General features: G+C 37.0%; 1 protein-coding gene across 1 annotated transcript in view; it reads right to left on the bottom strand.

Moving 5' to 3' along the window:
• Positions 1–24,700, bottom strand: part of PDCD1 (programmed cell death 1) — a 128,760-nt gene that overhangs the window by 39,313 nt on the left and 64,747 nt on the right. The window contains exon 2 of the mRNA XM_044070906.1: positions 23,440–23,769. Coding sequence (XP_043926841.1) covers positions 23,440–23,769 — 330 coding nt within the window. The remainder of the gene's footprint in view (positions 1–23,439; positions 23,770–24,700) is intronic.

Genomic DNA, 24,700 nt, shown 5'->3' with positions numbered 1-24,700 from the left:
TAACTGTGTAAAGTCATTCACATAATAAGGAATGCATTGGGTAACTATAAATGTTTAATGTTTGCATAGTTATAGCTATAGAAAAGCAAACATAGGCTATTGAGATAATTCATACCTTTTATTCCATATTGTATGCTATAGTCTTAACCAGAAATAATAGTTGTGTGCATGACATGTTTATGTAGGTCTTATAGGGGCACAACTGCCTCTGTGGGAGTCCAGATGCCCCATAAGTCTTCTGTTTTGTGCATACAGCTTTTTCTCACCACCTGCCGCACCCCATTACAAATACCTTTGGAAACTACATGCAAACGATTGCTTGAAGCATAATCTGCTGACAGTAAGACGCTGTCCAGTTCGATTCTCAGCTAGAGCGTCTTCTGCGTGGAGACATGCGTGAATGGGCGTACCTTCGTTGAAGTTTGTGCATCAGGGCTGGTAACTCGGCATGTAAAAATCAACTACCAATCATTAGCGGACCGGAGTTCCACTGTGGCGACCCCTAACCAGGAAAAGCCGAAAGAACACCTACCTAAGCAAAACCTACAGTGCTGGTAGAGCTATCATTTTGTCATCCAAAATTGCTGCAGTAAGGACTTTCTCATTCCCCTTCTTGCAATGTACTTGAATTTAAAATAATATAATTTGGTGCTACAGAAGAAAATTGAGGTTCCTCATAAAAAAGATTTTTATTAGTTTATCGGCACCTACAAGTATCAACAATCTGAGTGCTAGCAAATCGCCAGTCAGTCATTATTTATATATTTGTAACATCTTTGTTTAAGTCTGTTTGTATTTATGGAGCAAATCCGAGTTCAGCAGGAAGTGCACTTTAGTTACACACTACCCCTTCCATGAAGTAATGCCTGTTACTGACTTCTATAACTCTTTTAAATCTTAGTGTGTTACTCATCAGTGTGCCCTCTCATTTGCCTACAAATGATACCTTCAGCTCTGCATAATGCAAACTTTCTGTTTATGCAACAGTTCTCTGAAACTGTTGCACAATGTAAGCTTATACATAGCTGTTGCACTTACATCAGGTACAGGTCTCAGTCCGTTAAAAAAAAGAAAATTGCAGTTGAGAATTCTGCACTGCCGGTGTAAGAGTATAATGTTATTTATAGACACACACTTGATTCTTTTTCATCTTGTCTTTCTAAGTTTTACATCAGAATGATAAGGTTTGCTTTGATCTGCAGTCATGCCTTTTGTTGCAATGTGTCAGAACATTTATCTTGGTTATCTCTATATGCTAGCAGTCTTCTCTTGACTAGAAAGTTAGTGATAAAGGGATCAGTAACATCTGTTCTTTTACATGCAAGGTAATCACCTTTTGCAGTAGAGCATCCTATTACTCACTAAATAGTGCATGGTCAGTCACTAATGTACTTCTTATGTATGTTCCTTATCGATTAATTTTATTTGTTAACCTGATTTTTAGCTAAGTTTTAGTAATGCAAGATTTACTGTTTTAAAACAGTATTTTGTTGTTTATTGTATGCCAGCTTGGAGTCATAAAACTCCTCCAAAAATAAATTCAGTCACATATCTTGCTCTTCTCTAGGTTTGTATTTGATTTAAACATAAATTATTTGTATAATAAAGTTTCAGCATCATATTTATCATGTATAATATTACTCTACACCGTATGTGTATATGGGGGTCTATATTATGTGATCGAAGAGTCTACTCTTCAAACACAATAACTGTCACATATACAGCGAATGCTGTAAACCACGAATGACTGCGTCCGCAAATGTTTTCCTCAGGAAAAAAATCAGTTGGCTGCTATTGGGTATTGCCATTTTCTTCAATGTAGAGTGATCTTGGAGTTGGTATATTTAGTTAGGGGGGTGTGGGTACAACCCCCCCCCACACACACACACATTGGGTGGTGTGGGGAGCAAAGCCTCCTACTTGATTAGTGTTTTAAAGTTTGTTTTTTTATTTTACAGCCACGTGAATTTTTCCCAAGGAAAAAATTTGCAGAAGTGGCCATTCACAGTTTACAGCGTTCGCTGTATATATGTCCATTATTATGTGTTTGAAGAAGAGACTGTTCGATCACATAATATAGACCCATGTATATGATGTTTACCCTTGTCCTACTGGCCTAAGTCATAAAAGCATAATTTGGATAATGAAGTTTCAACATCATAGTAATCATGCATTATATTACTCTGAATTCTATACTGTATTTCTTCTTACACTTCTGCACTGGACTGTGACTGAAAGGGGTCAGCAAAGGATTATTTTAGTCTTTTTCGTTATCTGGTTATCAAGAAAAAACATTTCTTTTTTGATATATATATATATATATATATATATATATATATATATATATATATATATAGTGCATACATTATATGTGGATAATGCTTATCTGTGTACATGTGTATATTTGTAGATATGGATCCCTGTCTAAACATTCAACTCTCATAACAACGCAAATGACTTTGAAATGGGAATGTTAAAAACCTGAAATATTGAAACCTAAACAAGAAACACAAAACCTGATTTCTTTGCAGTGGGGCAAGCCCACATGTACCCCCACCCCGCCCTGCTAATTATATATAAAACTCTGACATCACACTATAGTGGGGAAAGGAGCAAAACTCCAGTCCTCTCTGTACTGTGATTACCCACAATGAAGGTCTTTTTTGTTCAATGTTCCAGGGTTTTTGATTTTCCCCAGTTCAATGTTATAACATCTGCTGTTGCAAACATTCAATGTTTAGATAGAGATCCGTGTGTGAGCATGTGTGTGTGTGTGTGTGTGTGTGTGTGTGTGTGTGTGTGTGTGTGTGTGTATGTGTTTTATTGTGTGTTTGTATGTGGAAGAGTGACTGAGGGAGGAGGATTGCCTGTGCTAACATGATACAGCTGCCACTGTATACAACCACATGAAATACTGATCTGCATTTCACAGTAGTTAACTGTGGTTCATATGCAGGCACCTTAGACAATAATGAGTTATTTCCTCATTGCAGCTAATGTATATATGAATCACAACATATTGCATTGAGGAAAACAGGCTCTTTATGGAGGACCTTAATGGAATGCAGTAGATACTAAATAACTCCTTGTGAATATCAAAACGGAAAACAAACAAAACCAAACATATTGACTAAATACATTCAAACAGCAATGGCATAGAGTGCTAAATTCCACAAACTCACAACCTCAAGCAAAAATAAAAACTAAAAAAAAACTGTCATTTTTCACAGTGGAAAGCCCTACAACCCTTCATGTTGGAAGTAGGGACCCCCCACACCACCCATACTTATCTATGTATATGTGTATATATATATATATATATATATATATATATATATATATATATATATATATATATATATATGTATACAGTATATGCCAACTCTAAGGCCACACAAATACAAAAAAGGGAGAAATCTCCTCAAAAATAAATCACTCGTGACGAGCCTTACAAATCACATGGGCAGTGACTTCTGCATTAAAGCTGTAATCTTGAACTCCACAATCACACAAACACAATAATGTAACATTCTGCCTAACAAACAAATCCCTACCAGTGCACAGTTACAAACAACACAGGCAATGGCATTAGACATCAGACCCTTACTGAAAGAAAACAGCAGTTGTGTTGCAACACATAACTTGTTTCCCAGTCTTACACAGCATCACTGCTTGATAACCCAGCTGTTGACACAGTTATATTTCAAACATTTATATTTTTGCTGTAAATATCCCATTCTACACATATTTAATGCAATGTCTGACTTTGTAATAACATGATACTCATATATATATATATATATATATATATATATATATGTTTACATCTATCTATCTATCTATCTATCTATCTATCTATCTATCTATCTATCTATTTATCTATCTATCTATCTATCCAACCTGACAAGAATAGGAAAGTATTCTAATAACAAGTCATAAATCATTTTTGCTATCTTATGGAAAAAAGGTTTATGTAAGGAAAATCTAGCTCAATAATTGAGAAGTGGTAGTGGCGATTGGACAGGAAATGAAGGAATTTTCAGAATGTGAGTAAATTTAAATAGTACTATGTACTAATAATGGTGTGTTTATCATCTGTTTTAAATGGTCACTGTAATGTGAAGGAACGCAAATGTTTAGATCAAAGATGTTGAAAATGAAAAGATGTTTCTGAGATATTAAATGGTCTAGCTCAAATATATAAAGTTGATCAGAAGATTGCTAACGAGAGTTCATATAAAATGAGAGTTTAATTCTGGTGACAAGTTGCCATTTTTTTCTATTCTGCATACTCTTCTGACATATGTCTTCTTTCAAGAATTTATTTGTCCTTTAATAACTAGAAAAGTCCGACTGAACCATTGATCCATTTTTAGTGGATTCGGCCATTCTGGTAATCTGTCATTACCTAATTAAAACGTAATTAAAAAGTCAATACTAATGTCTTATCAAATGTTAATTTCTGAATAATGTTGAGTAAAACTCTCAAGTAAATCTGGAATTTGTTTGTAATAGTATTTGGCTAGTTGTAAAATGTAGTGTTGAATACACAAATAGTGACTGATTAATTTGTTGCTTTATTATTTCTCATAAAATTCTTTCAGTTTCAGCATTGTTTCATTTTACTTCAGCTTGACAATCCCCCATACCCCCGCAAACATATATATACTAATTCCAAGAAAGCCATACCTCGGAGAAAAGGGAATATTTCAAGTATTCATATGTTTCTTACAGCACAATTTAATGGCTCATCACTGGGGATGGAGCTTATATTTTTTGGATTCTGGGTTTAACTGTGAATCATTTATGATTTGTCACTTTAATTTGTGATCACAAATGTGAAACTTTCATCTTTTTTTTGTTTAAGATCAAGATTGCAGTATCTCAGAGAATTTGCTTTTCTTTGCGATACAGCTGTCTAACAGCATATTTAAGTAGTGAATGGCATAGGAGGCATAAACCCCCATGAGGGTGTGTAAGGGGACAAAAATGCTTTAACAGTGAAGCAGTAAGTTTTGATAGCTGCTGTTTCACTTTTACGTTTCTACTTATTGGTCTTATTTTTGTGTTGATTGGTAATGTATCAAACTTTAGTTACAGACCCATTGCTTATAATATGAAATTAAGGCTAGACTTTTGGTAGTATGTATAACAAAATGAGTACACAGATATCAGTGATGAAAATGCCTTTAGTTCTGTCCACTGCTATGGTTAGGAATGAATGCTTTTACCATCGAATCCTGTGTGTGGGTAGAGGGACAGAACGTGCTCAATGCAAACATGAGCAGTGTGCCTTGCTGCTTTTACTTTATGGTCCCCATTCTTCAGCCATCTATGTCCAGCTTTTAATTTATGGTCCCCATTCATCAGCCATCTACTCCACTCTCAGTTTAAACACTATACCCCTCACCCTTGTTTAATCTGTGTACCATGGCAACCACTTTCATAATCATAGACACATCGTTTCCCCAGGCAGTTCTGAGTTCTCAGAAGGCATAGCCTTGTGGTCACTCACATTTTGGAGAAATGAGTGTAGGACAGACTGGAGCTAAAGCCACCATCCTGTGGTGGCAGATCAATGTCCTGTCTTGCAGGAAGTTAGGTTCATTGATGTCAGACATACACAGCGAGCACACTCCTATATAATGTATTGCATTTCCTGTCTCTCTGTCTCCCTCTTAATTTACTTTCAGGACCCATAGACCTATCAGAGGTTACAAAGGCATCAGGCAAACCTACTTCTTTCTCTTGGAGTAAAACAAAGGGTCATTACTACCCATGTCCACTCATGGGAGAGTTTGTACAGCTCTCCTTTTAGCATAAATAAAAATCTTAAGAAGTACTGATTGATTTATCTTAATGGCATACTTTAGATAAAGGGTGTGATAGAAACTCGTATCTTGTTTACCAAGTAAATATTTTTCCTTTGTTGTTGTCATGTCATAAAAACATTATCACACTATTCTTGGTATATCATCATGTTCATTTACATCTATGATACATTAACAAAGCCTCAAAAAGTCCTCCTAAACCTAGCATACTACTTATGCTAGTCATTAAGACCTAAGTAAAAGTTCACACAATGCACTTAAAGCACAGATGCAGTCCTGAAATACCTTTGCATACCTAAAACAAGTCCCTAAAACTAAACCTACACAAAAAAGGAAAACAAAACAAAAATATGTAAATACAAATCATATTTCTCATTGCCTTCAGTGTTATTTCACATACTGCACAGACAAAAATACTCATGCAGTCCATCATAAATGACACTTCCCATCTAAATCAATGCAGTAGAAATGAAATGTGTTACTTAAAAATAAAATAGTAAAAAGAAAACAAAACAGTGACCACAGCTGGATAATCAGAAAATGACTTTAATGGCAAAATGGATCTGATACTATTCAAGCTAAGAAGTGATAGGGAACTTGGTTCCTCAATCCATGATTCATCCCTCATCATGAAACTAATTCTGAGTGCATGCATATGCATGTACATATATATATATATATACATACATGCATACATATATACATATAAACATATTTAAGTATATAAAAAGAAGACTCAGAGTCTCAGACTCCCATTGATGTTAGTCCCTGGAATTTTCTACTCATAGAACCCCTATGATATCCTTTGGCAGTTTGTTAGCATTATCACTGCTTAGTGGACAAGGGATTCTAACAGAATAGCTCAGGATGCTTAGTGCAAGCAGCCATGAGTAATAGATGCTTGAGAAAAAGACAACATCATTTATGAATGGGGCATCAGAGGCATGAATAGGCATAATGTTTCACAGCGAGGGTGAAAGACGTGTGACTTTTCAGTGGAATTCATGAAATTATGAGTTGTGCTGAAATTAATCTGTGGTGGTGGTGCTGCGGTAGCGTTGTCGCCTCATAGTACGACGCTGTCCGGTTTGATTCTCAGCTAGAGCGTCTTCTGCGTGGAGACATGCATGAATGGGCGTACCTTCGTTGAAGGTTGTGCGTCAGGGCTGGTAACTCGGCACGTAAAAATCAACTACCAATCATTAGCAGACCGGAGTTCCGCTGTGGCGACCTCTAACCGGGAAAAGCTGAAAGACACAAACAAACAATGAGTTGTGCTGAAATTCAAGGAAGTATTAAAAATGAGTTATATGGTTCTAAAGCAATTTGTGAGGCAGAGGAGGTAGCAATCAGGTTAACTTCAATCATGACCTGGGCATTCTGTCAGGAACTATGCAAATGTGGCTGGTGAAGCCATTATTATATGCCATTATATCCTGTGTTGGTGAGAATGATTGCTTGTTTATTTCTATTATAGTCCATTAGGATAAAATATCTTTATACTAGAGATATTGAATAAATTCATTTGTAGATCCTCTAGATATCATGCATACGTAAACTATCCTGCTGTACCTTTTAACACAAGTATGTCACAAAAACATACTGCCTGTCCACTGCAGAAGCAATTTCCGACATTGTTGGTCTGTATTTATGGTCTGCATACTTACTTATTTTCAGTAACACAAACAGTTGCCTGAAGTAGTATGTGTTTTTTATAATATGACACTTAGTTGCCCAGCTAATAATGAATTAATACTAATGCTAATTAATTTATTACTAATACAATACTTCAAGTTTACATGTAAACTAAATCTAATTTAAAGTTCAAAAGTTGCATTATATTTGTGAGCCCAGCATGTCACCCTCTAATTATTTTCAGCAACAGACTTCTATGTGGTGGTCTGGTAGTCTTACAATATTGTTGCATTTACAGATGATGTGGATCTTTTTGACAGATTTTTGTTGCTGTTCTCAATCAGCACACAGAGAAAAAAAAAAAAAAACAGGAAGAAAACAGCTGTTGCGTTTCTTTAGCCAGTGATGCAGCTCACAGCGTCTCTAATATAACATGATGAAAAACATAATGCTTTTGCCAAACTTGTACTGCACAAAGGCATATTGTCATAACCGATTTCTGTCAGGAGAAATGTCACATAATTATATGTCTGCCTTCCAGACTTTCCAGGCTTCAGTTCCGGTAAGTATTAAAACGCAATACTTTATGATAGGCGCAATTATTTATTTATTTTCTTTATTTTATTTATTGCTTTTGTTGATTGGGATAGTTAGTTCAACTGGGCAGTACCCATTTCCCAGGGAGAAAATCTCCACAGATTCTGCATATGAGGATACGGGTATTAAGTATTAGAAAAACACACATTTAAATGCAATGCTTAGAATGTAGATAGATTTCCACAATAGATTATATATGACAGAGGAATTAAATTGTTTCAGCAGATTTTTTTGTTTTTACAGACATAAATTAAACTGCAATATTGTATATTTAAGGGAAGTCATCTACCCCAGGGAACTACCACAATGACTCTCCTAAGAGTTGACCTAGTTGTTCAAGATTTGGAAACATATGTGGACATTGACCTAACTTTTCACCAACATGTGTCCATTGTTGTAAGAAAGTCCCTCTATACTACACAGCTTATAAACAAGAAAGATTGTGTCTAGCTCTATGGATGACATTGTCCTCATTTATTCAGCCATCATTAGGCCAATCATTGAATATAATGTCCCCTTTTGGCAAGTATCTATCCAGACACATGCAACAACTGGAATGTCCAGAGAGATACCATACTAAAAGGATGCAAGGCCTAAACAACCTGTCCTACATGGACTGATTCAAAGCCCTGCCATTATACTCTGTATCCAACAGACTGGTAAGAGGTGACCTATGGCATAGAAAGCATCCTTCAACCCATTACTAATGGATTTACTGCACATAAGCAAGTCAAATTACATCAGAAATACATGGAGTAGGGATCTAAACCTTTTCTGCAACAAGAACAGAATGGTTTGGAGGGCCAGGTATATCTCACAGAGGATACTACTGCTCTGGAACAGACTTCCCATCCATATAAAACAAAGTGTATCACTGTCCATATTCAGGTGCAACTTAGATCTATGGATAGGGAATAGAACATCTACTTCAGAACTGCCCCCTGTACTACTAATGGACATAAGCAGCACCTAAATGCTTTATCCCATGCATGGGTCCCCTCAAATTATCTATGATATTATTCCAGTTATTCTCACTAGGTGTAATATATAATTATTGACTATTGGATAGGTAAGGCCAATCTATAACCAAATGAGATAGGTTATTTTGAGCAAAACATGGAAACTAGTAGGCTTTAAATGCCCCACAAGGGCAGCTAGCATAATTCTTATCTATAAACTTATGAATGTATAAATAAAAAACTGAGGGAGATAAGTATTATAGAAAGCAAAGACTGTAAGAAGATAGCTCTTAAGTGGGAGAGGTAATGAAAGATTGTTAATAAGGTGACATAGACTGAAAGTGGTGTGATAGGAGAGCGGGGATGGGAGTAATAACTGTAAAAGTCGGTACGTTCTAAGGTGAGAGGGCTGTAACTATGACAATTGCTGTAGGCAGCTTTAGCCAGCAGTTGAACATGAACAATGCTGATTGTTGTTTAGGGGTTTTTGAGTTGGATTTTGGAAGTTGTTAGTTTGTTAGCTTTTCCAGCTTGAGAGGGATCATGTTCCATAGTTTAGGAGTCTCCTGGCTTATTATTGGATTTAGTATATGCATGGGGAATTTCTTAGTAGATTTTGGGTATGTGGTGTAGGAGTAATGTTTAGTATGTTGTGGAGAGCAGGCCATTAATCTGGTATATAAATGAGTTTATAGGCGGTGACTATTTAGACGTATGATAAGTAATGTGATAGCTCTAGCCAGTTTAGTTTACAGTGCAGTGGTGAGTTTTTTATGGCATATTTGTGGCAAATTTATCTATTTTATGGCACCATAGCTCTAGTTTTAGCTTATTAGTGTTATTCAGGTTAGTAAGTATTGGCACAGTATACAGAAGACAAAAACATGGGGCTAACTAGGCTCCTGCTAGAGAATGTCTGGTAAAGTTGGTGCAATATGGTTTGAATCTGTAAAGGCATCCTAGATTCATGTGAGTTTTTCCTTTTATTTATTTATTTTTGATGACTTGGAACAGGTGCTGGTCAAATTTTGGTTTATCATCTATCAAGATATCCAATGGTTTTGTTTGAGGGACTGTGGTTGACTGAATGGATATAAAAGTAAGCTTTTTGCTCTGCTTATTTTTAGGGAGTGAAGAGCATTATTTTGCTTTTGTTTGGATTTAGGAGTGGATGTAAGTTTGCTAACCGGGATTCTATGTCAGAGAAGGAGAGGTGTGTGATGGCTTACAGTTTGGAGAGGGCTTTTGTGGTACAGATGAGTGTAGTGTCATCTGCATATTGTACAATGGTAGCAAGGCTGGTTGCTTTGTGGAGTTTCTTAGTGAAAATGTTGAAAAGGAGTGGCCCAAGGATAGTGCCTTGTGACACTCCTGTAGTGACTGGTAGGAAAGATTAAATATCTTGTTGCCATTTAACAGCTTGTTGTCTATTTGTTAGATAGCTGTGACACCAAGACAGTGTTGTGATGGAGGGAACAATGTTCAAGGAGGAGTTTTTGATGGGAAACAGTATTCAAATGCTTTTGAGAGGTCAATAAAAACAGAGGAAATTAGGTTACTGTCATTTTTATTATAGTTGATGGCACTGGTGAATCTAAGTAGAACAGTTGCAGTACTGTGACTAGGATGGAAATAGTATTCTCTTTTGGATAGAAGATTATTGTTTGTAAGATGATTAATGAGCTGGGTGTGAATACAGTTTTTAGGATTTTGGACAGTGGGGATAGAATTGCCATGGGTCTGTAATTTGAAAATTTGATGGAGTTGCCTCCTTTGTGCAATGGAATGATATATGATATTTTCCATATATCAGGGACATGACTTTCTGTTACAGAGTGATTTCTTAGTATAGTGATAGGGATGTCCAGATCATCTGCAGGTAGCTTTAGATACTCAGCAGGTAAGCTGTATGCACCCAGGTAAGCCTGGGTAGCTGTTTTTAAGTTTTGTAATAGTTTTTTTTTTTTTTTTTTTTATGGAGGTGGTTTAGACAGTTTGAAAGGCGAAAGTGTGGAAATGATTATTCTCAGGGGTTAGAGTGATGGGAAAAGCCCGTGTCTTGTCTTTGCTTAATGTAAGAACGGAGTTTATAAAGTATGAGTTGAATTGCTTTGCTAAGGCATTATTGATATTAATGGTTGTAGGTGTGAGAGAGGAGTTTAGGTCAGATGGAGGAAGCTTTTTTAATAGAGGGCAAAAATAATTTTGAGTTGTTTTGATATTTGTTTTGTCAGTTTAAGTAGTAAGCCTTTTTGACCATTTTTTTGATAGGTTCCTAAGTTACCTAAATATTTGAGAAGATTCACATGTGTTATTAGTCTGCCGTATTTGTTATTGCTTGTCTCTCTGTTTAAGCAACCATTTTGTTAGCCATGGTATTGTGACTGACTTTTAACTCTTTTTAGTTTAAGTTGGGCCATTTTATTTAGGATATTAAGGAAAGTGTTGTTGAAAGTAGGATATTGCATCATCTAGGGAAAGTGTTTTTAATATATTCCAATTCCACAAATTGAGGAATGAGATGAAGTCATCTTAGCATTTCTCCATTTTGTACAAGTTCAAGTGTTGGATATATGCATTTCCATTTAATTAACATCATTTGCTTACTAATTAAGTTGCTGCTTCTTAAAGTTCCAATATCACTTCCATATCACTCTGAATACATATGCTCATATAACTTTGTGTCAAGCCTTTTTATATTTTCTTAGTCTATTGTTTATTTCAACAATGAATAATAAATTGTAGATCTGTGCATCATTCACTGATAAGCATTATTTTTTATTTTATTTCCTGGTGTTACAGTACACAGATACTGAAACATAAAAGCCTTATGACTTTAACCTATTAAATACATGTACTGGTCACCCTTTAATATATTTTTAAGAATTCGCACAGAATTTTTCAGTTCTGTCATAGACAGCATGTTTGTGTTATTTTGCCATTGGTCCCTCTACTTACAATAACTGATCAATGTTTTATAGTGGAGAGAGTAAAAGTTCTGATAATGTTTACACATAGTGATACTCCTGAAAAAAAGGTATCATATCTGAGTTAAACTGATAAAGAAACGTGCTTAACAATCTTGATGTTCTAAACTAATGGCTACCTTCATTTTTATGCAAAGCAGAAGCATTCACTAGATTGAAATAGATTTCTGATCATACATTTAACCTGCTTTTTTATTGTAAAAAAAATTTAATTCACCATAAAACTCTTAAAGAAGTTGTCTCTAATCATATAGCTTATCACGTATTCCCTTTTATATTTTATTTTGTTATTCTATTCATTTTCATTGAAAAAAAACACTGGACACAAGTCCCTTTTCAGGGGTGATCTAGAAGCACTATGTAGTTTAATGATTCACTCAAAGTCACACATTAGGCAAACAGAGGTGAAAGAATTTAAACTTCACGGTAAACAGCTTGTTAAGAGCTCAGCATGTGCCTTAGTCATTAGCAGTAATTATCTGGTTGTACATGACCATTACTGGAGACACTCTAGTTTTTGGTTTTATTATAAAAAAAATACTTAATGGAAGGTCATTGATATGCACTGAGATATGTGCTTCAGTTCAGCTGACTGTCTTTTTTTTTGTACAAATCAGTTGTTGGGCTTATAAAAGTCACACTAAATGTATTGGTTGGAATCCATGTTTTACTCTGTTTCCAGGTTCTGTCCATTTTAGTATCTTAATTCTGCAGCTCTGCCATCTAGATTTGAATTCTTGATCTTCACACAAATATGGGACAGTGGCATTAAAAACAAATGAAAAATATTAATAAATACTTGTGACAGCCGTGCCTTGGCCCAGCAATCAAGGAGCCTCAATTCTCACCACTAACACCATTGAGGGCATCTCATATACGAGAAAAGGATAACAAATACACACAGTAAAGTACAATTTCCCTTAAGTGCACACAGAAATCAGAGTCAGTCTGGGGCTAGTTGTTCCCTTGCTCCCCAGGTCCCCAATAAGACTCCCCACTGGCACAGCTGTAGGGTCCAGAGCTCAGCCTAGCTAGCAAGCTAACCTCCAGTACCCTCTCTGTCCCACCAGTGCTTTGTGTTCCTGCCCAGGTAGCTGACACACCACACACACTTTGAGATAAGTATTTATGCAACTTCGCAGACACTCCTGGGAAAAGGACTGACACAGATTCTCCAGCTGTGCCCTTTACCCAGACTATACGGTAGTAATTATTGCCACCACCAGCTAATACTTATCAGCTACTAATCAGGCTAAGGCTTATTAGAGTAGCCTTGTACAATAAACTTTATAAATATCCAATGTACTCTAGAGCTTACTTATCTCTACGCAAACCAGCCACAGGTAAAAGGTTTTAAAATATTTAATAATAAATAATTAAAAACACAAGACAATACTACTACACCACAGTGATATCTAAGAGTTCAGAGATCACACAGAAACTTAAAACAATGCAGTAGGAAAGTTCTGATATAACAGAAAAACACTTCTCTAATTTTCTTCTACGTTCCTACCTATTACTACAAGAAAACATGCTTCTAAGATACTACGTACATAAAGAGAGCATAAGGCAGTGCTGAGAGTTGGATGTCAAGATCAAAATGCTTACAGTCTCTCTCTCTCTCTCTCTCAACAATAGTTTTTAAAATCACTCAAACATTTCTGCTGGGTCCTCCCAGATTACATCATTTTGACACTTAGGTTTTCCCAGTATACACATTACATCATTTTGACACCTAATCTGGAGTTCCCAGGCAAAAAGGCTACATTATTTAACAATCTAACACCTGCTCAGGAAACTACATCAATAAAAGACATTTCATATGTGCACTCTAGTAATTATTCCTTAAGTTAAAACAATAGAAATAATGTGTTCAGCCAGCCTCTTCGGCACCACTATTTAGATCAAAAGGGTATACAAGACATACTTTTAACTTCAAAAGAACAGATGAAATGCTTGGCTTAGTTTTCCTTACAGCAGATGGCAATGTTGCTACAATCTTGAAGTTCACATTTTCCAGTGTTTTTTTTCATTTAAGAAATATGGCTGTACTTTTACATTTATATTTACAAATGATATAATTATGTATCAAATTCTATTTGACTAGGCTGGCAGCCTTCACCCATCTTCCCCCAGTCTTCACAATGCTAATGAAAACATGTCTAATAATTGCTTTACAATGAAACTCACAGAACTGAGAGACTTCTGATTCAAATTGCAGGTTGAAGACAAAATAAATAATATTGCATTTTTTATTTTAGAAACATATATGAGTAACAAGATAATTTTTAGATAGTCTGGTCAAAAGCATTTAGTTTGTGGGAATGCTACCTTGACTGAAAATACTGGTTGATCAAATTCTTTTCCAATAATACTTGGAAAAGTCAACAACATTAGTATTGGAGATGGGTTTAAGCTTGAGATGGTGATAAGATTAAACAGTTTAGTTGGGTTTAGGTTGAGGAAAGAGTTGAGAACCAAGTGTATGGAGTGCAAAATTAGAAAAGCAATCTAAATGAAACAGCCTCAAGTACTGAGCCAATTGTAAAGCAAGAGCACTCATTTCAAAGAAGTATAAAATTAAATATATTTTAGCTAGATGGTATTTTGAGAACATATTCAAATAATAATGAATAATCAAGATATACTGTACCTTAGTTGTGCTTTAAATTGAATTGTACAATGACAAGAAAAATACCTCACAATTAACAATGTTTGAAAATAGAAGACCAGGAGTAATATATCCAGCATTTTATAGGGACTTTGTTGTACATGCCACCTACTCAGCTGACCCAAGAATGAAGAAAAACGTTCTCTTGGTTATAAAATGTAGCAGTAAGAGAGTTGCATTGATCAAGCAATTATAACAAGTTGCAACAACAGCAAAACAATCAAAGAACTAGCTCAACATTCCTTGTACATTGTTAAGTGTGAAACAAACATTTTTCATCCAAAATTCCTCAAATGCAAAGGAATACTCGAATACCACAAAAAATCTGAATATCCTTGTTTTCACAAGATAAGAGATTATATGAATAGATCATAAACTTTAAAATCACTGTTTTCTGATTACAGTGTAACAATATCACTGTAGTTGTAAGAATTGTTGGCTGAGAGGTGATCTTTTAGTGCTTCATGCTCTCTGGATCCTAACGGATAATGAGGGATGGAAATCATCATTTTCATGGCAGGTGATAAACATTGTTCAAAGTGCAATTGTGTAAAGGGTGTAACATATAACAGAAGCACATCCCTAGCATTACTGAAAATCAAATGACCTTCTGCTATAGAGATGAAATATTATATTTAACATAATGTGATTTTCAACCAGGCATGTTTTAGAAAGTGTTAAGTGCAATAAAAAGAGCATCATATTCACCCTAGTTATCAGGGCATTTCTTATAATCACCTGTTTTGCATAATGTGTGAGGAAGTTGGCTAGTTTGTAACTAATCTTCAGTTGTCTCATGACTTTAATTAAAACTATATATATATATATATATATATATATATATATATATATATATATATGGTTTACTATTAAATAATCAAAAATCAAAAGAAAAACATAACTAAAAACTGAAAGCTAATGCCGAAAAGTCATAAACCCGGAAGGTTAGAATGTCGAAAATCATGGATAATTGTAAAAATGTAGAATTCGTCATTTTATGGCAATTATCCATGATTCCATCCTTACCTAGAAGTACCAGACTCCTGCAAGGAACATCCCATTTTTGCAGGGGCAAGCCCCCCTGCACCCCCATACCCCCACTAACTATATATTACAACTCAGAGATCGTAATACAGTGGGGAAAGGGATGAATTTCCCTAACCGCACTGTACCACAATCTCTGTGTAGTTCTTCGCATTTATATTAGTGAATGCACAGTGCATTCACTGATATATATGCTAGAACATTGAGATTGCAAACATAAGAAACATTCGAACATCTGTAGTTCAGATTTTTCATATGCGTGCACTTTCACTTTGACATTGTAATAGTAAACCATATATATATATATATATATATATATATATATATATATATATATATATATATATGGATTCACTTCAGAAGACTGAAAACCCACAATCTCGAATCCCATAAGATTGACACCCAAAATCCTGAAAACTCAAAATCCTGAAAATTCTAAATCCTGAATCTCAAAAGACTGAAAACACAAAGGATACAAATACTGAATATATTCCAGTACAAGGACACACAGAGAAAGAAAGACAAGACAAAGCATATTACTTTTCACCAAGCATGAGCAGGGGGGCAAGCCACCCTGCACCACCCATGTGGGGGGCTGTGCCCCCCATGCCCCCTGCTACTTAAATATATCAACTCCAAGATTGTACTTCACTACACTAACATGAGTTATGTTGTAGTATAGCAAGCTAGAAGGGAACATTACTAAGGTTACAACAGGCAGTCATGAAACATGTAATGGTATGTTCGCCATTTTTTTCTGTGAAGTGTAATCTCGTAGTTGATATATTTAAGTAGCAGGGAGTATGGGGGGCACAGCCCCGCACACGGAAGGTGCAGCGGAGCTTGCCGCCCTGCTCATACTTGGACAATAATATGCTTTGTCTTGTCTATAGTCAGTGTTTGTATCCTGTGTGTTTTCAGTCTTTTGGGATTCAGGATTTTGAATTTTGGGTGTCAGTCTTCTGAAGTGAATCCATATATATATATATATATATATATATATATATATATGTGTGTGTGTGTGTGTGTGTGTGTATAAATATATATATATATATATATATATGGGTCTACTTTCATAGACCGAAGCGCCACTTTACCGACACCCGGAAGACCGAGACGGAACGACCGAACAGGTAGGTTACCGAAAACGCGATATCCCGACGGCTGAGAGACCGACAACGGCAGAGTGTGAGCGCGATACGGTAAGTGTGCGAAAGTGACAGATGTAGTATTGAGGAGCGGACAGGTAAGTGTACGATACTGAGGGATTTTAGGATAGTGTGTGGAAAATGTGAGTGTGCGGTGGTGTCGGACTAAGGGTTCCGGTGAGGTAAGTGTGTGGAAGTGACGTAGAGCTGTGTAGGGTAGTGTTAAGTGTGTTAGGGTTAGAATGCGGGTGGAGTGAGTGTGCGATAGTGATGGGCTGAATGTTTTAGGGTGTGTTAAGTGAGTTAGGGTTAGGGTGCAGGTAGGGTGAGTGTGCGATAGTGACGGTGTTGGGGTTTAGGGTGTGTTAAGTGAGTTAGGGTTAGGGTGCGGGTTGGGTAAGTGTGCGGTAGTGTCGGACGTTAGGGTTAGGGTTTAGGTTAAGGTTAGTGGATATGTTGTTGTGTGCAATGTGTATTTGGCGTTTTTTGTGTCGGTGTTTTGGTGTTCGGTATGTTGAGTTGTCGGTGTGATGTGTTGTCGGTTGTTTGGGGTGGGGAAAATGTGTGTCGGTGATTCGTACGTTCGGTCTATGAAAGTAGACCCATATATATATATATATATATATATATATATATATATATATATATATATATATATATATAAACACATGCAATTTAAATTATAGATTATCATTTAACCATTACCCAGGTATTTGATGTTGCCAACCTGCTGACAGAGATGCAGTCAGAATCACTGATACTCCGATACCATGCCTCACAAGCCTTTTTCAAGTTCTGAGTAGTATTGTAGCTGATTGTGTTTATTCATTAATCTATCACAGAGTTTGAAGAAATCTGGCTGTGCAACGTGCTGGACCGAGTCCAATGACCATGCACATCTAATGAGAAGATTATCAGTGCATGTGGCATGGAATCTGTGTGACTCTCCTACAATACCACTGACAAAGCAAAGAGTACTGGGGCAAAAATGGACCCCTTTTAGAACCTCTGCCTTAAAGATACTCATATAAGAAACTTCAAAGTAAGTAAAGATACTCAAGAGATATTGCCTACAGTTATTATTTTTAATGAACAAGTTATTATGCAATCATTCTTCCACTTGCTGGACCATCTGCAAAACATCAGTCTTTAAGCTGTAATAAAAGTACAGAATGGTCTACCATTCCAAAAATTATTTTCAGATAAACAATACACCAGTAGCTAACAGGCCTCTCATCATATTTGTTCAAAATAGCCTACGTTATGCTATGTATGGCAGTGAAAATGTTAAAACCCCTTTCCGAAGTTATGTTGAGCCCCTGAGAGCAGCCTGTGTATTGTCATGTAATCAAGTAGCTTCTCACTTAAGAACATTTAATTATGTGGGCAGATGATCTGAAAATCTATATTGCAAGCACTTAAGAAATATTAATGTGCAACTAATTTGTGAGAACATTTGTGTCCTTTAAACTGTCCAAAAATCTTATTAGTGAATAAAATGCTAGCTGCTCCTAGACAGATCATCAGACAGCACTGGGCTATCCTTCATGCCATTTCCTGCAACCAAACTCCTGTTGGTATTACTTCTGCACAGTTCCTGTCCAAAGTCATTTCTGAACAGGTTGCCTAAGCCAATAGTAGTGATTAAGTATTGCAATACCATTATTTTGCTTTTACTGTCCAATCTGAAGGTAGATTTTTTTTTTTTGCATCTGTGCAGTAACTGAGACCTGGTTCAAGGTTCCAGAGAGCACCCCCAGAGCTATCAGGCTACACAGTATATCACACCTTCCGACCCCCAAACCTTGACCAAAGCCCCAAAGGAAGTGTGGACTGAAGCCCCAAAGGAGGTGGCACATCCATCGTCATAAAGGAAAAGCACACCTTCAGACTGGTTGCCCAACACAATGCATCAGAGATACTTCAGGTACAACTAACACTGGATGAAACGGCAATCCAGGTTGTATCCTGCTATAGATCCCCCACTATGTCCCAAGACTCCCATTCCACTTTCCTGAACACTCTAGAAAGCATTAGGGTACAACCTAATACCCTTATGCTGGGGGACTTTAACTACCCCTCCATTAGCTGGGAAAACTACTCCTGCTCCAACTCTTTTGTTCAATGTTTTCTGGAATTCATTAACTCCAACATCCTGGATCAACTCATTCTCACCCCCATCAGAGGCAGAAACATTCTTGATCTGGTCATCACTAACATGGGGGACTGGTGCTCTACACCAGTGATCAACTCTTCCCTGGTCAGATATGACCATAAGTTGATTACAGTCAACATCCAAATCCCACCCGCACCCTCCACGAAGGGAACCACAGTCAAAAAATGTTTCCAAAGCCATTTCTGTGCTTCTAAAGACAGACGTGTCAAACTTCTCATCACCCACGCAAACAGGGAAAGGGTGTATGGCTGTGGAATCATACACCAAGGCGCTGTATGAACATTTATACAAGTGCATGGACCAGGCCATCCCTAACAGAATCAAGGTCATGTCCTCCAAAAAGAGGAAACCTATCTGGTGGTCCCCTGCCATTAACAAACTCTACAACAGAAGAAAAAAACTGTTGCAGAAAAGGGCTAAGTCCCAAGACTGGAAAAATTCTCTTGTAAGTCTCAGCAAAAAACTGAGATCCCTTATTAAAGCCTCCAAAACTAGTTGTGAAAACAAAATTGCAACAAGTGCTAAAGATAACCACAAGGCATTCTTTAGTTACATCAGGAACCTGCATAACAATACACAGGGGTGCTCTGAGCTACTGCACAACAGCACCACTTATGCTGAACCAACAGATATTGCCAACATCTTGGCAGACAGGTTCAGTTAAAACTTTACCCCCTCACCCCAAAATAGCCCATCCCAATACCCAAGGAATGCCAAATCCCTAATATCATGGCTGCTCAGGTAGATGCTGCACTATCCAAAGAAAAAAAATCAGCCTCCATGGGACCTGATAACATACCTGGCTGCTTGCTACATAAATTACAAAGGGAACTGGCACCTCACCTGAGTGCCCTGTTCAACCACAGCCTCACTTCAGGCTTCGTCCCATCCAAATGATGCATCACTACAGTCATTCCTCTCCACAAAAGAGGAGCAACTACTGACCCAGGAAACTACCACCCCATCAGCCTGACAAGCCTGATCTGTAAGGCCATGGACCGCACCATTATAGACCTCATAAACACGGATATAGGAAACCTCCAAACCCTGGATCCCTCACAGTTTGGTTTGTAAAGGGCAGATGATGTCTGCTCATCCTGATAGACTTATTTGAATCTGTCACCAGAGCGGTCAATGAAGGCAAGGCAGTCCATACAGCCTATCTTGATCTGGCCAAGGCCTTCGACACTATCCCCCACTCAGGGATCATTGACAGACTAACCAACCTAAGCATCAACTCCTACATCATAAGATGGGTAGCCAACTGGTTCATGGAAAGAACCCACATGGTGAAAGTAGTGGACTCTAAATCTGTCTAAGGAGCAGTCACAAGTGGCATCCCATAAGGATCGGTCATGGGTCCTCTCCTGTTTGGTATATACTTCTCTGAATTTCAGGCCAAAACCAAAGGACTCAGGTTAACCAAGTTCCCAGATGACTGCAAACTAGGAGCCATTATTGACTCTCAAGCAGATGTCGGCATCCTACAAAAAGGCCTCCTTGACACCAGCGACTGGTGCCGGAACCATGGTCTTAAGCTCAATGCCAAAAAGTGCATTGTCATCCCCTTTGAGAACTACCACATTGACAGTAGCCTTTTCAACTCCCAAGATGTGATAACAGATCTAGGGACACAAGTGGATAGCAACTTCTCCTTCGACAACCATGTGGCCACTGTAGTTAGGAAATCCTTCTATGTGGCACACCTCATTACAAAAGACTTCTCATCCAGGAAGAAGGAGGTCATAATCCCTCTCCACTCATCCCTCATTAGACCCATTATAGAGTACAATGCCCCATTTGGCATGTACCTCACTAGACACCTGTAACAATTGGAGAGGACACAGAAATTCCTCACAAAGAGGATCCTAGGACTCAAAAACTTGCCCTACACAGACAGACTCAAAAAATTGCAGCTATACTCCGTCTCATATTGCCTACTCAGAGGCGATCTCTGCTTGGCATACAAAGCCATGTCGGACCCAGTGTTACTAAACATGCTTCATCTGAAAAAGACTCAATCCCTCCACACCACATGGTTCAAGGACTTCAACCTCATCACCACGATAAACAGAACCTACTGGAGGGACAGGTTCCCAACCCAAGGACTACCTATACTCTGGAATAAACTCCCCATTCATGTCAAACAGAGCACCTCACTAGTTCTCTTCAAGAAAAATCTTGATGACTGGATGGCTAACAGGAAATTCACCTCAGGGATCATTTTAACAGCCTTGCTCAATAGGGGTACAGGGAACTAATGTTCAGCAACAGAATGTCTGGGTATGTTCTTGGGCAAGGCTTGTGTTGGCTTCAGGGCCATTAGCCTAGTACTCGCCTATGAACCTATGAACTGATGTTTACAATATTGGTCCACCACTTATGATGCCATCATTGTTCTGTTTTATTAATGTCCAAAATTTTGAAATATTACTGCTAATGGAAAGCCCATTTTTACCACTGGTGGTAGCCAGTTCTGATTCACAGACAGCCCTACTACAGTGATTTACCTCAAACAGCTGTTTCTCTTGCCCACTGCAAATGTAAATGAGACATTCTGGGGATGCAACATATAGTAATTAACCATGTGTTCTTCCCCAGAAATGGCTGTGGTAAGTACTTTATACATCCCGGCAATTTACAGAACCACTTCACTGTGCAAATTTTTATTGCAGCCATGGTGATCCATGGTAATTAACTTGGCCAAAAGCTCACATTTACACATTACTTTCAATGGATGAGATTGTATTAGAGGCAAATACTGGGAAATTTAGCAGATAAGTAGTGTTGGAGTGTGTGCATATATGTGTGTGTGTGTGTGTGTGTGTGTGTGTGTGTGTGTGTGTGTGTGTGTGTGTGTGTGTGTGTGTGTGTGTCGCTGCATATATGAATGTATGTAGAGTTATGAATGATGTAAGGTGGGAGTGTGTGCTTCTGCATGTATGTTTGTAGGTGAGTGAGGGTGGGGAGCTGCCATATCTCTCAGCTCCCTTTAAACTAATGAGCAGTGTATGTAATATGGGGAGAGGAACACTAGTTACCAAGGAAACATGAGGTATTAAAGAAAACACTTTAAAAAATAATTGAATAACCAGTTTTGCATCAAGAAGCTACAAATAAGAATGCAGAGATATAAAGGCCTAATGGCTGGCATTAATTACTGACTGTACAAGTTTCTGATTACCAAAGACTGTGCTCAAGACTTCCAAACAAAGCCAGGGAGAAGGACCACTAGATAACATCAGGGAGTCTTTCTATATATTACTGTGATCCACTAAACAAGTTAACAGAGAAGCAGGACTTGCATCCAGATTAATAATAATAAGAATGAAATTGTAATATCTGGCATTATTAATGGCTGTAATCATTTGTGATTTATGAGGTACAGTGACAGACTGGAGATGTTTTGTAAATTCAGGGACAGATAAGAGGTAAAGTGCTGTGTGTGTGTGTGTGTGTGTGTGTGTGTGTGTGTGTGTGTGTGTGTGTGTGTGTGTGTGTGTGTGTGTGTGTGTGTGTGTGTGTGTGTGTTTGTGTATATGCACGTCTGTTTGGATGTGAGTATATGTGTGGGGGAATGAATTGTAATGTATGCAAAGGGTGCCAGCAGTCATTATAACAAGAGCAGCAGAAAAGAGCCTCTTAGCTCTTGTGGTAATCCCTGTGTGATTCAGAGACATGCACATTAATGAGATATTTTCTCATTTTAGTCAATGTTTCTCTGAATCACTGGCTTTCATGATCTCACTAAAAGGCCATTTTAGCTGCAGCCTTATCACTTGTGACTGGGCCTGTTTCTGAATCCTGGACAGTGTGTATCACCTATTTGGTATTGTTTGTAGCAGAGCTGAAGGACATGTTTCTTTGTCTAAAAGTTTACCTCTGTTTTTTTTATTATTTATTTCTAATAAATTATTTCTTTAACTAAGTAGCTTAGTGGGATTTTGGTTTCTCGTCTTTTCTTTGATTCTAGTGGCTGCCAGTGAATTTCCCATAAGCTATTTTTGCTAAACACTTGCCTCTCCTCCTCCCTTTGACTTGTATAATAAATGTTAAAAGTTAGTTTCAAAAAGATTTTTCTTTTGCAGATTATAAAACAAATTTTGCTTAGGTTAAAATGGATTTCCTAGCTATATAACTAGTAAAAAGGTTTCAACTTTTATAAAATAAAATTCTCTCACTGTATGGCTTTATCATTTTAAAACACACTACATATGGTGCTAATACTCTTCAGCAATGTTCTCTATCATCCTAAATATGGAAATGCAGGATTATTGTTAAATCTATTTTCAGTGAATGATACCAAACTTAATTTTAAGGAAAGTAAATTACAGTTAGTAAACTGTCTAAACCGATTAGACCATAAATTCAAAAATTTCCCCAAAACATACCTTCTTCTACATTAAGTATTAAGTGATTACTTTCTTTAGTCTTCCGGTTTGAGTCAAGTGAAATAATTCCGCAGTAGTATTTATTGCTGTCATTCTTTTGAAGGTTAGTGATCTGTAGTGTTGCTGTCTTGTTGTCATGTAAGAATACTTTAAACCTTTCATCTGTACTGTGCATTGTATCGGCAAACTTTTTGAAAGTGTTGTTTTCTTGCTTATACCAGTTCATTGTTTGGGTGCTTTTAGTACACGTGCAACGAAATGTCACTGATCCTCCAGTATACACATTTGAATTATTAGGGTATAGGCTCATTGTTACTTCATTTTCACTCACTGTAAATTAAACAAACAAAAAAACACTTATGACAAGAAGTACAATTCTGGCACAAAAAATATTTAATCTACAAACACATGCAGTCATTTGAAAGTTGTTCTGCGATCTCGCACTAAATATGTTCATATTATACTCATTAACCATCATGAAAAGCTGCATCTAGATTCCTTCTAACAATTCCACTTGAAGAAATGACAGTCATAGCATTAAGACAGCAACTGAGTAGTCTTATATCAGGTAAATGAAATGCTAGCTACATCTGTATAGGACACGTAAAGCTCAGCACAGAATAATGTTATTTTGTATTACGTAGAGATGGATGGGACCCCCGAAGTTTTACTATACATACAAGTGGGGCTCTTCTTAGTTTCAAAATGTTACCTGACAAAAAAAATAATGCAATTATTGCCAACAGGTGTAAAAATAAACAAACGCCAACTCATATTACCAGGGGTGCTTTGCTAGTTTGCTGGTTATTTCACCATCAATTTGGGAAAGCAACATTTAGTCTGTTTTGTAGAGTCACAGACTGGAAAACCAACACATACCATATATAAATAGTCCATTTTAGTAATGCTTGAGAAAAATAAGAGAGGAAAGATTGCACATCTTTGTCAATTACCTAGTTGTGAATCAGAAAAGTAAATTAGTTCCTGTGAGATATTTTTTCAGTGGTTTGTATATAATTTTACAGTGTAAATGCTGTGAGTTGATTTTTCTAAGTAAAAGGTATGTTTGTGTTTATGTGTGTCTGTTTATTCAAGAAAAAATCAATAATCCAGGCTATTACATTCTGTTGAATTGTTTAAAATATTTCTTTATTTCCGGAATACATCTATTATAATGAAAAACAATTTGCTTGACAAACCCTTGTCTGAGAAAATCCATTGTACCTGTCTGTAGCTTGTTGCACTAATGTCAGGAAAAGAT

The sequence above is a fragment of the Protopterus annectens genome, chromosome 4.part1 (assembly GCF_019279795.1).
Source record: "Protopterus annectens isolate FY-2018-M chromosome 4.part1, PAN1.0, whole genome shotgun sequence".
In the NCBI taxonomy this organism is placed as follows: Eukaryota; Metazoa; Chordata; order Ceratodontiformes; family Protopteridae; genus Protopterus; species Protopterus annectens.
Note: the sequence above shows the minus strand (reverse complement) of the source record. Positions and strands in the feature narration are given on the sequence as shown.